At 40.4% G+C, this 17,349-nt stretch overlaps 1 protein-coding gene across 2 annotated transcripts in view; it reads right to left on the reverse strand.

Annotated features, from left to right (window-relative positions):
• Positions 1-17,349, reverse strand: part of LOC127413918 (myomesin-2-like) — an 81,538-nt gene that overhangs the window by 44,222 nt on the left and 19,967 nt on the right. For both annotated transcript variants that reach the window (XM_051651487.1, XM_051651486.1), the window contains exons 12-15: positions 3,404-3,531; positions 2,752-2,935; positions 1,632-1,806; positions 1,197-1,318 (exon numbers count right to left, since the gene is read on the reverse strand). In XM_051651487.1, the coding sequence (XP_051507447.1) occupies positions 1,197-1,318; positions 1,632-1,806; positions 2,752-2,935; positions 3,404-3,531 (609 nt within the window). The remainder of the gene's footprint in view (positions 1-1,196; positions 1,319-1,631; positions 1,807-2,751; positions 2,936-3,403; positions 3,532-17,349) is intronic.

Here is a 17,349-nt window from a genome sequence, read left to right on the forward strand (position 1 = left end):
ATGCGTGGTCCTCAGAAAGCGAGCCATATCTCTGGTGTGTAAATGCACATTTCAGAGGGTAGTGTTGTGTTTGCTAGTGGAATAGGCCTATAAGGTGGTGGAATGCATCTTATTGTTGCTTTTGATGTTAGTAGTTACTAAGATGCCATGTAATGACTAAGTTCAGGCATGAAACTCTGAATGGCGCAAGCTGATAGATCCTTTGAACCTGTTATCTGTTAGCCAATCAGTTTGGTTGCGTGATATTTCAAGCCAGTTGGCTCACATGGTGTAAGCTAATAGGTCCTCTGACATGTAATTGGTTTGCCAATCAAATTGTGTACTCTCTCTTTGTCTAAAATTGACATTTGCTCAGTTTGAAGGTAAGCTGGTTTCACTGTGGCACGCTGCAAGAGTTTTCTCTGAAACCCTCCTCCAACCCAGCTCCGCATTGCAGTGTAGCAGATCTAGTCCACCAAGACCAATATCCTATCAATATGTCATACACACATTAACATGCTAAATCTTTCAAAGAGTTGTCATGAGTGAAATATAGTTGACTAGCCAAATTTAGGGTGTTTGCGGCTGCCAAGCAACGTACTGTAGCAACAAATGTTTTGAAACACTTGACTGAAATGTTTCTCATGATCATTTAGCATTTATCTAGCAGAAATTTTAATCAACACAATCCACACAATTCAAAATAATAGTCATCTTATTAAATGTTTTAAGCTCTGCGTTGACTGGCTATTTCCAACAGAAAGGTCTACACTCTAAAGACAAAAGTGTGGCTACATTTTTTTGAAGTCTCAGAATATGGAATGGCCCCTGAGTCCAAACAGAGGATTGCTGTGAGCGAAAGCAAGGAGTTACAAAGCAGTAAACGGCTCTACAAATCATCCAGATCTGTGAAAATTTAATGGTCTGCTGGCAGAAATCTTTTCTACTTGCTGACTAAGTGTCCCACAGAGAATAGAAAAAAGAAAGACAGAAAGGAAGGAAGGAGCTAGATTTTTTTTTTTTTAAATCACAGCAATGGATATACCACTATTTATAATGCGGATAGTTCTGACTCTAAATTCTGATTGGGTAAGTTTGAAGAGGAACTCTGTATGGTGTTTTTACTGTGTGATGCCAAAATATAAAGTGTACTTTTAAACTTGGTGTGTTGAAGAAAAAAATCAAAAGAGGTTTTCATTGTGGACAGCCATACTTACTAAGAGCAGCTCTCACAGAGAGAGGGGCAGATTCCTGCGATTCGTCGCTGAGACCCAGCTCATTGATAGCTTGCACTCTGAATACATAAGTCTCGCCGGTGGTCAGACCGTGCACTACAAACCTGCAAGAACCCAGTGACTCAGTAGTGAGGTAGTGAAAGAGGACGTTTCTATTCCACTATTTATCCTTTACAAGGAATAACATACTCAACAGAAACAATAAAAATTCCTTATGTAAGCTGTCTGATTTTCCAGTTCTACTTGCTGTTGTAAAATTTCGTTTCAGTTATCGTATTCATGATCATGCACTTCAAGACACTTTCCACGAATAGGGTACAGTTTGTTGTCCCATGACTTTTTTAAAGCATTAGAGGCACAAAATCCCATATTTTATATGTTTTATACAGTACGTGCCTCAAAAGATTGAAAACATACTTGGTCTTCTTGTGCGGCTTGTGATTGGCTGAGGTCCAGTCCTTAGAGCCTTGCACACAAGAATCAATGTAATATCCAATCAGGTTATTGGGATCCTTTGGAGGTGCCCACTGGATGAGAACAGAGGTGTCGGTTTCCCTTGTTGCAACGACTTGTCCAGGAGCCGACGGCACACCTGAATGAACACACAACTTCATTTCAGGGGTGACTTCACCCAGCGGCCAACTCAATCTCATGATGACCTATCATGAATGAATTAGTTCCACTACAAGAAGGCACATAAAAATTCATTACTGCCTTAATAACAACATCAAAGTCACAGCTTGAACAAACTTCAAAGATCTACATTCCATTTTCATATGCAACAGTTCATTTCAATAATTCCTAAAAGGGATAGTTCACCCAAAAATGAATATTTTGTCACCATTTACTCACCCTAGTGTCGTTCAAACCCTGTATGATTTACTTTCTACAGTGAAACACAAGCAGAAATTTAGCAGAATGTCTGAGCTTCTGTTTTCCAGGCAACGAAACTGGATGGTGATTCATAAAGGACAAAAAAGCACAATACAAGTATCATAAAAGTAGTCCATACGATTCATATTTCAGACTGAAATATGAGTCATTATTCACTAATAATCTTCCCCTCCTCAATCTCAAATTTCATTTGAAGTGGCATTTGCTGTCAATGACAAAAACCTGATGCAAAACATTCAACGGCACCATTTTAATTTTTTTTTTATTAACATCAGCACGAATGAGATTTAAGAGCTGTAGAAGAGAGGGAAATTAATATTGAAAAACTTTGGTCTGTTCCTCACACAAAGCTATCTTATGGCTTCAGAAGATTTGGAATATAGTGCAAGAGTCATATGGACTACTTTTATGATCATTTATGATGCTTTTTCGGAGCTTGGCAATATAAATCACCCTCCACGTTCGTTGTACAGACAATAGACGCATAGATATTCTGCCTAAGATCTCCTTTTCACAGAATAAATAAAATAATACAGGCTGCAGCATAAATCTTATGGTGAAAAAAATGTAATTTTGGGGTGAACCATTCCTTAATTTGAATACATCAGCCATGGTGGCCTTGTTGTGACATGCAGATGTTTACCCTTCAGTTGCAGTGTTATTATAGATTTGGTGGGTTCCGATGGATCGCTGGTGCCATGCATATTAGCTGACAGCACACGGAATTGATACTGCTTTCCCTCGGATAAGTCAAAGACGGCGTAGCGAGGAGATCTGATGGGTACTTTAGTGTTCACTCTCTGCCAGGATCCACTTCCAACCTGAAGCTGTATGGGATCAGAGCCATTAATACACTATTTAACACAAATGTATCCAGTGAGAAATGACTGCAGTAGATCTTGCATAAGAAAGAAAAATTACAAATGAGAGCCCTTTAATATTTCAGTTGTTTCTATTTCTACCTCATCTAAGGATTTTTTTCAAAAAACATCTGAGACAAAGTTGATACTTTTAATAAACATAACTGATGACGCTATAAAAAATATAACTATAAACCAAACATAACTGAGATCTTCAATAAGCCTCAACTTTTAAACAATAAAATGGTCCTCTGAGCTGAGCTGCATGATCAAATTTAAAGCAACAGCTTATTTGAAATGTTCTTGACAGTACATTTTCTTGCTCAGGTGTTTTGCAATGGTCTAGTAAGGTGTTCTGAGGACAATTGTAAATTGCTGAAATAAACTTTGTGTCTGTTTGCCTGGGCAATCGTCTGGCAGTGAGCTGAAACTAACCTTCTCAATGTAATACCACATGGGGGCTTTGCCATGGTAGACTGGAGCAACCCAACTGAGCACAACATATGTTCGGTCCGTCTCTGAAGCACAGACTTTAGAGGGAGGTCCCGGAGCTTTTCCCTCGGCTGCAGGCGAAGCACATCAAACAGAATTACTGTCTACCCTCAACAAACACACATCAACTTGCAAACTCCAGGAAATGTCCCACCAATTTCACCAGCTTTCAAAGCAACTTCAATATTAAGGATGGAGATGTGAATATCATCAATTGTGCTGTTGCTGCTATAAACACACACACACACACACACTGGTGACACTGGTTGATGTGTTCATTTCAAGTTGAGAAAGAACCACAGATGTTTGTGCTTTCCCTTCCTGATGGAATTCTCATCAAAAACTAATCAGTACCTCTCAGAAGAGAACCAATTATGGGCTAGATAATTATTGTTAATTTCAAAAGCGAAAACCATGAAATGAAAAAGGAAGAAAAAAAGCACAAAGAGACAGCTGTTGTCATCTAGTACAGATTACAAATACAAAGACACACAAAGTTGATTGAATGACAACATATACATTTATTACACGGCTCTCTTGAATAATCAATTCTGATTGGTCAATGGCACCATCCAGCAGTCAGATATTGCTCTGTAATAACCACACATCCGGGCATTAACACGTATCAGAACGCTCATCCGGGTTCAGCGAGCCGTTTCTCCTGCATCACGGTTCACTGTGCGATCTCTACAAGTAAGCTAATAAAATAATTTCAACTCAAATCAATGTTTCATGTGCATTTATTTATTTATTTGTCAAGTAGTCTTATAATAGGCTGAATAATGAGTCAGACAGTCATTTTCACAAAATAAACACAAACAGAACTCGGACGCAAACTGGAGGTGGATTTCAGCTTTTCAGTGATTTCTTCTCAAATTACATAATTTTAATGGAAATCAATATTTTGCGTCCATGTATTTATTTACTTGGTTGGTAGCTGTGTAATAAGTGGGATAATGTACAGTCAGACAGTTGTTATCGCAAAATAAACCACTTCAGGGTGATACAATACCCCTCCGCTTTGAGTCAGGGCCCTGATCATCCTGTCAGGGATTATTGTGTGATAACAACCATCATAATGTACAATATCCTTTTCATATTACATCTAAATATTTACATTTACATATACTGTACATATTGTTACATCCCAGGATGTATTTGTTGGTTCCTTTCTTTGTCAACATATTTGTTCAATTACATCTATAGATGTATGGTATTGGCCTTATTGCAATTGGAGATTTTGCCCACTTTGTGCTGTGGTTTTCCTGTTTTGTTTCTCTCTCTCTCTCTCTCTCTCTATGCCGGGAGTGTGTGGGTGCGTGTGAGGGTGAACACAGTGAGAGGGCGTTTAATTGGCTTTTTTCTGTCCATTTTTCCTTTTCTTTATTGCTTTTTTACTTTAAAGTGAAGCTGGATAAGTAAGGACATAAATTGGGCTGGAAAAGTGAGTTAAAGGTTATTTGTAAGTTGTTGGAAGGTGTTGTGATGTAGACAGGATGGCGTCCCTTCCTGAGGGGGGTGCAGCACCTCTCGCTCCATCATGGCGTCAGGTGTGTGGCAGAACCTGGAGTAACTGTGGAAGATGTGTTGCTGGTGGCTGGGGAGCAGATCGGATATGAGAACATTTGCTGGGCCTCCCACATCAATAAGGCGTTGGTGATTTTTGTGAAAGAAGAAAACTTGGTTAATCGTGGTAAGTGGTGCTTATATTGCTGTATCACCACTTGTTACACCAACTGCTAGGATAACAATATCAAATGAGGCTGTAACGTTGGTGTCTAGGAGTGGATGAGGAAGAGAGGAGATGCAGGAGTGGAATCTTTAAATCATAATCGCTGAAGTGGAAACAAACGCTGGAGTGGAAACAAACGCTAACTCTTAACATCAAAATTTAGCACAACGTAACACTTCACAACATAACACTTCAAGGACTGACAAAGGATGAACAGAACTAGAGGGTATTTATACAAACATTGACTAATGATGAAATGGAGGGCAGGTGAGGAGGATTGGAAACAGGTGGGAGTGATGAGGGCAGTGCACTATGGGAAATGATGTCCGGGGGAAAACTTCAAAATAACAGTCCTTGAAGAAAATGGGGAAGACAGACTGTGAAATTACCCCCCACCCCCTTTTAAAAGGCAACTCCTGGTGCCCGACGACGAATGAGGAGGGTATGATGACGCAGAAGGATCCAAGGATGATGATCAGGAGGCCTAAGGGGCAGCTTCAGGGCTGGGAATGGATCCGGGGGCCTGGGGGGCGGCTTCATGGCTGGGAATGGATCAGGAGGCCGGGGAGGCGGCCACAGGGCTAGGACTGGGTCAGGAGGCCTGGGAGGCGGCCACAGGGCTAGGACTGAGTCAGGAGGCCTGGGAGGTGGCCACAGGGCTAGGACTGGGTCAGGAGGCCTGGGAGGCAGCCACAGGGCTAGGACTGGGTCAGAAGGCCTGGGAAGCGGCCACAGGGCAAGGACTGGGTCAGGAGGCAGAACCGCTGGAGGAAGAGACTCTGGGGAAGCAGACGGAGCCAGGGAAGAGTCTGAGGGTGGAGCCATGGAAGGCACGAGGGGCAAAGCCGAGGAAGGCGGAGCCATGAGAGGCTCAAGGGGCAGAGCCATGGAAGGCGGAGCCATGAGAAGCTCGAGGGACAGAGCCGTGGAAGGCTCAGGGCTGAGAGCCGTGGAAGAGAGTACCTGCCGAGACTGGGGATCGACCTCCACGGTCGAGAGCTCGGGTAGAGACTGGGGAACGACCTCCATGTTTGTGAGCATGGGCAGAGACTGGGAAATGACCTCCATGGTCGTGAGCCTGGGCAGAGACTGGGGAACGACCTCCGTGGTCACAAGCATTGGCAGAGACTGGGGAGGAGGAGTCCTTTTCCTTCTCCTCTTCTGGCCAGCAGGGAGCATAGATATGGGGACAGTCGAGGCTACTGGCACTGGCTCTGGGATGGTTGAGGCTACAGGCACTGGCTCTGGCACGGTCGAGGCTACAGGCACTGGCTCTGGGACGGTCGAGGCTACAGGCACTGGCTCTGGGATGGTTGGGGCTACAGGCACTGGCTCTGGGACGGTCAGGGCTACAGGCACTGGCTCTGGGATGGTCGAGGCTACAGGCACTGGGACGGTCAAGGCTACGGGCACTGGCTCATTAACCGTGGCAGGCTTGGACACTGGCTCGTTAACCGTGGCAGGCTTGGGCACTGGCTCATTAACCGTGGCAGGCTTGGGCACTGGCTCATTAACCGTGGCAGGCTTGGGCACTGGCTCATTAACCGTGGTAGGCTTGGACACTGGCTCGTTAACTGTGGCAGGCTTGGGCACTGGCTCATTAACCGTGGTCGCTGCCGCTGACTGCGGCAGGGAATCGACCACCGGAACCAGGAGAGGATGAGCCCCCCCAAAACAATTATTTAGGGGAATAGGATGGAGAGGAGTTACCATGGAGATAAGGGGCATGGAAAGCGTGGAGACAGAGGCCATGGAAGGCATGGAGATAGGGGCCGTGGAAGGCACAGAGGGAGGAGTCATGGAAGGCTGCAAGGGATCTACCACCGGGACTTTGTGAGGGTCTTCCTTATGGGTAGGTAGAAGTAAGAGGAGATGTAGGGACAGTGTGGCTCTGACATATTCCAAAAATGAAAGATTCTAAACTTGCAGAAGGGCTGTTGGGCGGTGAAAGTTCAAGCCCATTCCATAGATGGAACAGAGGTAGGGGTCCGAAATATTGGAGGAAGTGGCGAGTTGACTGAACTTGGCAGTGTATTCCAGGAGAGGAAGGTCTTGTTTAAATAAGTTAATGAATAATCTGGTAAACTCCATGATTTGTGTGGGTCTAGACAAGTGGGAGAGGATTAGAGGGATCGCTGGAGTAGAGGAGGACGTTGGGAGGAACCGGTAAGAAATCCGTATTTTTGTTGTGGGTCAGTCCTTCTGTAACGTTGGTGTAGGAGTGGTGGTGGCATAGTGGACTAAAGCACTGAACTGGTAAGCAAAAAGGTTGTTGGTTCAATCCCCACAACCACCACCACTGTGTCCTTGAGCAAGGCACTTAACTCCAGGTTGCTCCAGGGGGATTGTCCCTGTAATAAGGGCACTGTAAGTCGCTTTGGATAAAAGCATCTGCCAAATGCATAAGTGTAAATGTGTCTAGGAGTGGATGAGGAAGAGAGGAGACGCAGGAGTGGAATCTTTAAATATTTTAATTATAATCGTTGGAGTGGAACAATCGCTAGAGTGGAAACAAACGCTAACTCTTAACATCAAAACTTAGCACAATGTAACACTTCACAACATAACACTTCAAGGACTGACAAAGAATGAACAGAACTAGAGGGCAGGTGAGGAGGATTGGAAACAGGTGGGAGTGATGAGGGCAGTGCACTATGGGAAATGAACTTCAAAATAAGAGTCCTTGAAGAAAATGAAGAAAATGAGGGAGACAGACTGTGACAGAGGCAGAATGATAGGCCTATGAACCAAAACAGTAACACTTCGGAAACAATGATAGCTGGTGAAGATACAGTTATGGCAGAAGTAAGAGAAGTAAGTTTAGAAACAGTGATTGGTGAGGTTGCTGGAAATGAAACTGAGCAACAACCTGAAACATTAGAGGGCTTTGAAATGAGTAATGACACTGAAATAGCGGAAGACGATTCTTGTTCTGATATTTCTGAGATTGGTTCCCAAGTTATGGGAGATGTATATACATTGCAGGAAATAAATGATTTCTTGGATGCAACATTTGGAAAAACGATTGAAGTTACTGAGATGTGGATACATTTATTTGTTCAGTTATGTTGCTACAGAGAACAGTAAATTATGATGCACTGAGTAAGAAGAAGAGGTTTCATTTAAAGAAACTTAACAAAATTACGACAGGGTAAAGCTCATGCTTCACATAATTAAGGAAATTATTAAATTGCACAGGGTGTCTCTCTTACTACGGTTTCTTTTTCTGTTTCTATCCCTTTTATTGTTTCATCTTTTTATGGAGTGTCTGAGGGTTGGCTCCTTAAATATAAATGGGGGTAGAAACTGGAAGAAATTAGCAGAGGTTTCTGAATTTTTAAAAATCAAACAGATCAATGTTGCTTTCTTACAGGAAATGCATATTTTTTTTAGTAATAACGAAATAGAATGGGGTATGTGGTGGGATGGGGTGGAAAGCTTGTTTTAAGTCATGGGTCAAATAACAGTGCAGGGGTTGCTATTTTATTTTCGAAAAGCATTAATGTTAATATTTTAACTGTTGAGGTAATTGAGAAAGGAAGGATTTTATTAACAAAGAAAGAGTTTGGAGGTTGTTTGTTTGTTTTTGTTCATGTGTATGCCCCGAACAATGGGTCAGAAAGGGGGGGGGGGGGGTATTTTTATGAAATTGAATCAAGCTCTTAAAAAGATTGATGTTGGTGTGTGTATTATTGTAGGGGGAGACTGGAATTGTTTAACAGATTTTACTGTTGTTAGGAAAGGTGAATAACCTCATAATCAATCTAGTCTAGTACTCTCCAAAATAATGAACAAATATGGGTTGGTAGATGTATGGAGTGTAAGGAATAAACGGGAGAGACAATACACATGGGTTAAAGTGTCTGACAATATGGTCTGTGGGGCTAGACTGGATGGGTTCTATCTAGGAAAAATATGGAACAGCAGGGTTATGAATGTTTTTCATTCACCTAATGGTTTTTCAGATCATCACATGGTTGTTTTAGATCTAAACATGAAAGAATTGTCACAACGCACATATTATTGGCATTTTAATGTTAAACTGTTACAGGATGTTTTGTTCTGTGAAAAATTTACACAGTTTTGGAATGAATGGAAAATGAAAAATAATTCTTTTGAGAATCTTAGCCAGTGGTGGGAGATGGGTAAAACGCAAATAAGAGTTTTTTTTTTGTCAGAATTATACCTTGTATGCTTCATCACAAATTAAAGTAACAGTACAAAGACTGGAAAGAGACATTGTGCAGTTAGAAAAATAATTTATGGATAATCCTGGAACTGCACAGAAAGACTTTTTTAAGAAGAAGACAATGGAACTTGGATATTTCTTAAAGGAGCAGCAAAGGGAGCACAGATAAGAGCAAGGTTTTGCTCCATTAAAGATATTGATGCTCCTATTTCATATTTTTTTAATTTAGAGAAAAAGAATGTTCAACAGAAACAGATGTATCATCTTCGGCATTCAAATGGAACTATAACCTCTGATCTGATGGAAATAAGAAAATTGGCAGTGGATTTCAATACAACACTGTATAGTAACAAACCATGTGACTCTAAGAGTACTGAGGAATTACTCCATGATTTACATCAGCTAGCGGATGACACGAAAAAAGGGCTGGACAATGAAATTCCTTTCCAGGAACTCACAGAGGCAATGCAGCAGTTGTCCTCAGGTCGGTCTCTGGGAATAGATGGATGCCAGCCGAGTTTTATCAACAATTTTGGAATGTACATGGATCTATATGAAGTATTTTTAAATTGTTTTAAAGAAAAGTCACTTCCTTTAAGTTGTCGATGTGCAGTCCTCTCCTTGTTGCCAAAGAAGGGGGATTTATGTCTATTGAAAAACTGGAGACCAGTGTCCTTATTATGTCTGGACTATAAGATACTGTCAAAGTGTTTGGCGAGTAGACTCAAGCAATGTTTACATCTCTTGATTGGGAAAGATCAAACATTTTGTGTTCCAGATAGGTCAATTATAGATAATCTTTTTGTGTTATGGGATTTAGTTGATTTTATCCACCTTAATAATAGTAATCTTGGTATTTTATCATTAGACCAAGAAAGGCATTTGACAGGGAGGATCATACCTTTTTAATGTTCTAAAACATTTTGGTTTTGGTGACATTTTTTTATCATATGTAAAATTGTTGTACTCCAATGTATTTATTATGGTAAAGGCTAGTGGGGGTCTTAGTGCTCCAGTACCTCTTTTTAGAGGGATCAAACAAGGATGTCCATTATCTGGGCAGTTATATAGTCTTATGATTGAACCTCTCCAGTATAAACTTAAGAAAGATTTAAAAGGTGTAATATTTCAAAATGGAAGTGAAAATGTAACATTGACATTATCTGCTTATGCTGATGATATTACGGTGTTCATCACAAGGCAAGATGATATTAGAAGTTTAAATGAGAGCATTAAGCTTTATGAAAAGGCATCTACTGCCAGAGTAAATTGGGAGAGAAGTGAGGGCTATATTATGGGCCAGTGGGATGGGGTAGGATGTCCAAAACTTCCAGGTGGTTTGAGATGAGGAAGGGAAGGTTTAAAAGTTTTAGGTGTTTTTTTAGGTAACACACAATATCAGATGAAAAATTGGGAGGGTATGCTGGATAAGGTGTCTGCCCGATTGTCTAAGTGGGAATGGCTATTACCACAGTTGCCTTACAGAGGGAGAGTTCTGGTCGCTAATAACCTGGTGGCTTCTACACTGTGGCACAGGATGTCAAGAGTCATATCTGTGCTTTCAGATTACATGCAGCAAAAAGACTCCTTTACCATAAAGACTTATCATGGACTTATACAGCATGTGACATCTTGCAGAAGGCAGGTGGGCTTGGACTTGACAAACACCTGTTTCTAATGAGAGTGGAAGACATGAGTTTGTCTGAAATTACACCTTTTTATCGGACAATGTTTCACGTATGGAGGAATGTTTTAAAGGTAGACAGAAATATGAGCAGTTCTGCGTACTGGGCTCCTGAGGAACCACTGTTTTTTAATAACATAATCCAGACAAGACTTTTGTCCTCAGTGGGTGTGTGGGCATGTCTGCTTACGAATGGGATCGTGAAGTTGGGTCAACTAATGGATAAAGATTGGGGGCCTGGGTAGCTCAGTGGTAAAAGACGCTGGCTACCACCCCTGGAGTTCTCTAGTTAGAATCCCAGGGCATGCTGAATGACTCCAGCCAGTTCTCCTAAGCAACCAAATTGGCCCGGTTGCTAGGGAGGGTAGAGTCACATGGGGTAACCTCCTTGTGGTTGCTATATTGTGGTTCGTTCTCGGTGGGGTGCGTGGTGAGTTGAGCATGGATGCCGGAGTGGAAAAAAAAATATCCAATTAAAAAAAATAATGGATAAAGATGGATGGAAATCTGTGGAAATTATTCAGGAAGTGATGAGTTTACGATCACAGAGACTTGCATCAAAATTGATAGAGGAAATTTGTCTGGTAATACAAAGTACTTATGGAGAACTTATAGCAAGAGGACAAATGGCAAACCACAGTGGCAGACAAGAGTTTCCAAGGATTGGTATTGCGCCACTAATGTGTTATGAGAAAGAGCGTGAAGTTGCTGACTCAATCCTGACTTTCTGAACTCCTCAATTGGATTATCTGGAATGTGCTTCAAAGAAGGCACTTTACTACACAACAGTCAAGGTGATGCATCAGAAATCACTAAAGAGACAAAAAGCCTCAATATGGCTAGGTTTGTTGGGGCCAGATTTCCTTGTGAGAGACAGGTGGAGGACCCTGTATAAACTTCCTGTAGAGAAGCGAACTGCTGATCTACAATGGAGGATTATTCACAGGGTGATAGTTACAGACAGACATGTTGCGCACCTGAATCCAGCAGTGGGTGGGCAGTGTAGGTTTTGTGGCGAGGAAGAAGATTTAGAGCATCTGTTTTTCAAATGTATCAGACTAAACAGTCTTTTTGAACTACATTCAACTTGGTTTCAGGGGTTTACAAATAAAGTATTCATAGGAGGGCTGAAGTATAGATTTTTATTAAGAAGGAGAGTTTGTTTATTGAATTATTTGATAGGGACAGCAAAACTAGAGTCTGCAGCAACGGATCCTAAAGTCATGTTTATGTGTCTGGTGGCAGCAAGATTAAGAACAGAATTTGCATATTACAGTCTTACAAATAATGTTGTTGCTTTTTGTGAGATATGGTGTATTAATGAGGTTCTATGTGTTGTACATGATGATCAACTGGTCTTTGGTTTTTAAAATTCTAATTTTTATTTAATTTATTTTTAATGTTTTTGGGATATGATTTTTGAAATAGTAATGTAAAATGTAAAAAATAAAGATTTTCTAAACCTCAAACCTCTCTCTCTCTCTTTCTCTCTCTCTCTCTCTCTCTCTCTCTCTCTCTCTCTCTCTTCCACCGTCCTCCTTGCAGGGTAATTAACATCAGGTGTCTAATGTTATTGTGGTTGTCATCTATTGTTGTAACTAATGAGTTGAAGGTAACTGTTGTTAAAGTTAACCTTAATCATTGTGTAAATATAGTAAATATTGTAGATACTAGTTAAGTGTGGAAGTTGTAGGGAGGTGGGTGCCATTTTTGTTCAACCTTTTATCTGTTCTCCTGTGTTTTGGTTAGGGAGGGAGATAGGAAAGTGTGTTGTTTATTTGCACTTTTTCTTTGTTAGATAAGGTAGTTTTGACTCCCCAACAGATATTTAAGTTTTTTTTTGTTATTGAAGCCTTTTTGACTTCCTTTTTCCTGTTTTGATTAAATAAATACTTTTGTTTTGGATTTTAAACTCGACTGATCATTGAGTGCTGGGATGGGAGAAGGGGAACCCCAAACCTTTTTGTTACTCCTCCCCAATCCTAGACAGGGGTGGGATGTAATAAAAGATATATAAAGCAATATCACATGAGCAAGAGTGCAAAATACCACGATTGCGAGTGTGATAGTGCTTAAATACAACAGTTCAATGAACAAGTAAATTTTAAAAAATTTGGAAAAACTGAGTACGGTCATAAACGCATTTGCATTGAACTATTTTACACCATGGATCAGAATCTGCCATTGCTGGTTCAAACCAAATTATGCATCCAAGCCTCTCAAAAACAACTTCAGAACTACTAGTATCACAGCTTGGGCTGTTTATGACAAGTTATTGGAGAAACAAGGGTGTGTGTGAGAGAGCATGTGCCATCACCTATTGATGATGCTGTAGTCTGTTAGTCAGCTTTCTGAAGATAATGTAATTTTGGTGAAATTCAGCCTATGTTCTCAATGGAAAAATAGTGTATTCCTGCCTATTTCGCGGTAGCTGGTGCTCAAGAATCATTCGCTATAGAAACCGCATTCTCCTCCGCCATTTTATCCTCTCCAATGTGGAAAGTCTTAACGCTGAAGTTATTAGTTTAAAGCCATTTAAAGCTATTTCCTAGATTTAGTAGTGTAGTAGTAATACGAGCGATCATGTAGTGCTGTTGAAAGTAAACACTGAGTGATGCTGACTCACTTCATGTCACCAACTGGCTCATATTACACACAAAAATTGTCTTTTTCCTCCACCTGCTGGCAAAAATGTAATGTCACAAAATGAAATGTAAAGAGACAGATAGCTCTTAACACACCTGCACTGCTCTTACACTTTAGTTTAGAATGGCACGAACACAAGCAGAGTGATGATGGTGTGAGACCATCAGTACTCATGGAACGTCTCTCGTCCAATCAGATTTGAGGACCGGAACTAACTGTTGTGTGTGTGTGTATATATATATATGTGTATATATATATATATATATATATATATATATATATATATATATATATATATATATATATATATATATATAAATCAGCAAAAAAAAAAAGAAATGTCCCTTTTCAGGACACTGTATTTTAAAAATAATTTTTTTTATATCCAAATAACTTTACAGATCTTTATTGTAAAGGGTTTAAACAATGATTTCCATGCTTGTTCAATGAACCATAAATAATTAATGAACATGCACCTGTGGAACGGTCATTAAGACACTAACAGCTTACAGATGGTAGGCAATTAAGGTCAAAATTATAAAAACTTAGGACACTAAAGAGACCTTTCTACTGACTCTGAAAAACACCAAAAGAAAGATGCCCAGGGTCCCTGCTCATCTGCGTGAATGTGCCTTAGACATGCTGCATGGAGGCATGAGGACTGCAGATGTGGCCAGGGCAATAAATTGCAATGTCTGTACTGTGAGACGCCTAAGACAGCGCTACAGGGAGACAGGAAGGACAGCTGATCGTCCTCGCAGTGGCAGACCACGTGTAACAACACCTGCACAGGATCGGTACATCCGAATATCACACCTGTGGGACAGGTACAGGATGGCAACAACAACTGCCCGAGTTACACCAGGAATGCACAATCCCTCCATCACTGCTCAGACTGTCCGCAATAGGCTGAGAGAGGCTGGACTGAGGGCTTGTAGGCCTGTTGTAAGGCAGGTCCTTACCAGACATCACCGGCAATAACATCGCCCATGGGCACAAACCCACCTTCATTGGACCAGACAGGACTGGCAAAAAGTGTTCTTCACTGATGAGTCACGGTTTTGTCTCACCAGGTGTGATGGTCGGACTCGCGTTTACCGTTGAAGGAATGAGCATTACACTGAGGCCTATACTCTGGAGCAGGATCGATTTGGAGGTGAAGGGTCCGTCATGGTCTGGGGCGGTTTATCACAGCATCATCGGACTGAGCTTGTTGTCATTGCAGGCAATCTCAATGCTGTGCGTTACGGGGAAGACATCCTCCTCCCTCATGTGGTACCCTTCCTGCAGTCTCATCCTGACATGACCCTCCAGCATGACAATGCCACCAGCCATACTGCTCGTTCTGTGCATGATTTCCTGCAAGACAGGAATGTCAGTGTTCTGCCATGCCCAGTGAAGAGCCCAGATCTCAATCCCATTGAGCACGTCTAGGACCTGTTGGATCGGAGGGTGAGGGCTAGGGCCATTCCCCTCAGAAATGTCCGGGAACTTGCAAGCGCCTTGGTGGAAGAGTGGGGTAACATCTCACAGCAAGAACTGGCAAATCTGGTGCAGTCCATGAGGAGGAGATGCACTGCAGTACTTAATGCAGCTGGTGGCCACACCAGATACTGACTGTGACTTTTGATTTTGACCCCCCCCCCCCCCTTTGTTCAGGGACATATTATTCAATTTCTGTTATTTACATGTCTGTGAAACTTGTTCGGTTTATGTCTTGGTTGTTGAATCTTTTTATGTTCATACAAATAAGTTATTTTGCTGAGTATATATATATATATACACTACCGTTCAAAAGTTTAGGGTCACTTACTCATTCTTTATTTTTTTAGTAATAGTAAAGTCATCAAAACTATGGAATAACATAAATGGAACTATGGGAATTATGTTGTGACTAAACAATATAAAAAAAAATCAAAACTATGTTACATTTTAGCATCTTCAAAGTGGCCACACTTTGCCTAGATTTTGCAGAAATGTACTCTTGACATTTTCTCAACCAACTTCTTGAGGTATCACCCTGGGATGCTTTTTAAACAGTATTGAAGGAGTTCCCATCTATATGCTGGGCACTTAGTGGCTGCATTTCTTAATTATTCGGTCCAAGTCATCCATTTCAAAAACGTTTTTTATTTTTTTTATTTTAGTTTTGTAATTAAATTATGTTGGCACAATTATATTTTTGTCAACAAAAATAATTTCAAATATTTAAGCATACACCTTCAGATCAAAAGGTTTTTAAGATCATGAGAAACATTTCAGGCAAGTGACCCCAAACTTTTGAAAGGTAGTGTATATATAACAATTCGGATTTCTCACGGTTCGGTTTGTATCATGGTTTAAGGGTCATGGTTTCGGTACGGTTCGGTATTTGCTTTGTTCAGAAAAAAATAAAATAATATTACTGCCAAATCCAAAGAATAATCTATTTAGTAAACACTTCAACAGGTTTGCCCTTAAATAACAATCATTGTTTTACAACAGTAACCATAGCTTAACAATGGCATTAGTAGTAAAACCATAGTAACCACAATATGAACATGGTTGCTGTCATGGCTACAGTATATAGTAAAATCATGGTTACTATTTAGAAACTACAGTATTGCTGTTATAAAACCATGGTTAATTGTATCAAAACCATTATTTCTGCTCAGAAAACCATGGTGACAGCAGTCATGGTTACTACAATATTACTATAGTAAAACCATGGTTAATTTTCATCAGGGTCCTTAACTAAAAAAAAAAAAAAAAACATTCTCTAATTACTAAATCAACATTTTAACTTAATACCTGCACTAATACGCTATATGCATCAACATAAATTGCACTAAAAAACTCATCTCAACATATATTTAATATTCGGAAGCTGTACATCACTGTAAAAGGAATAACCTTGCTATTAAAATGAGAAGGGATGTTGTGATAATGCTGCTCGAGTATTTTAATAATACGTGGAAATCACACATGAACACCCCAAGCGCTTTAGTTATTGTTTCATGTCAGCCTGGGAGTGTGTGCAGTTTCGGCTCACCTGTGGCTCTTTCCCTGGGTGATGTCGGTGTAAACGATTAATCGTGTATCAATGTATTAATATAAATGGCATCTCATAGTGCATTATTGACGCTTCCGATAGATTACAGCCGCACGGGGAAACAGGAAGAACCTGCGTGCTCATGTTATTGACATATAGTTCCAGTAGAGCCCGACCGATATGGGATTTTTGAGACTGATACCGATTTTAGAGGGGGAAAATTCACGACTACCGATATGGTGGCCGATATAGTTAATTTTTGAGCTGGAATGAAAACAGACCATTTCTATGTGGATTCTTCACCGATTTTGCACCGATATGCAAAGGTACTCAGAAGGCTGCTTTCTTAAACAAATATTTTTATCAAAGAATATTTGACATTATTATTATAATACATTGTCAACAAATTCTAGAAATGAACACTGTGAAAATAAATAATAAATAAAAATAAAATAGCTAAATAAACATCAGTACTGTATGTTTAGTATCAGTTAAATTCTGACCATTAAAATAAAGAATAAATTCAAATAAAATAAATAGCTAAATAAACATCAGTACAGTTTAGTATCAGTCAGTTGCTGACCATTAAAATAACGAATAAATAAAA

This window comes from Myxocyprinus asiaticus, chromosome 23 (assembly GCF_019703515.2).
Source record: "Myxocyprinus asiaticus isolate MX2 ecotype Aquarium Trade chromosome 23, UBuf_Myxa_2, whole genome shotgun sequence".
Lineage (NCBI taxonomy): Eukaryota > Metazoa > Chordata > Actinopteri > Cypriniformes > Catostomidae > Myxocyprinus > Myxocyprinus asiaticus.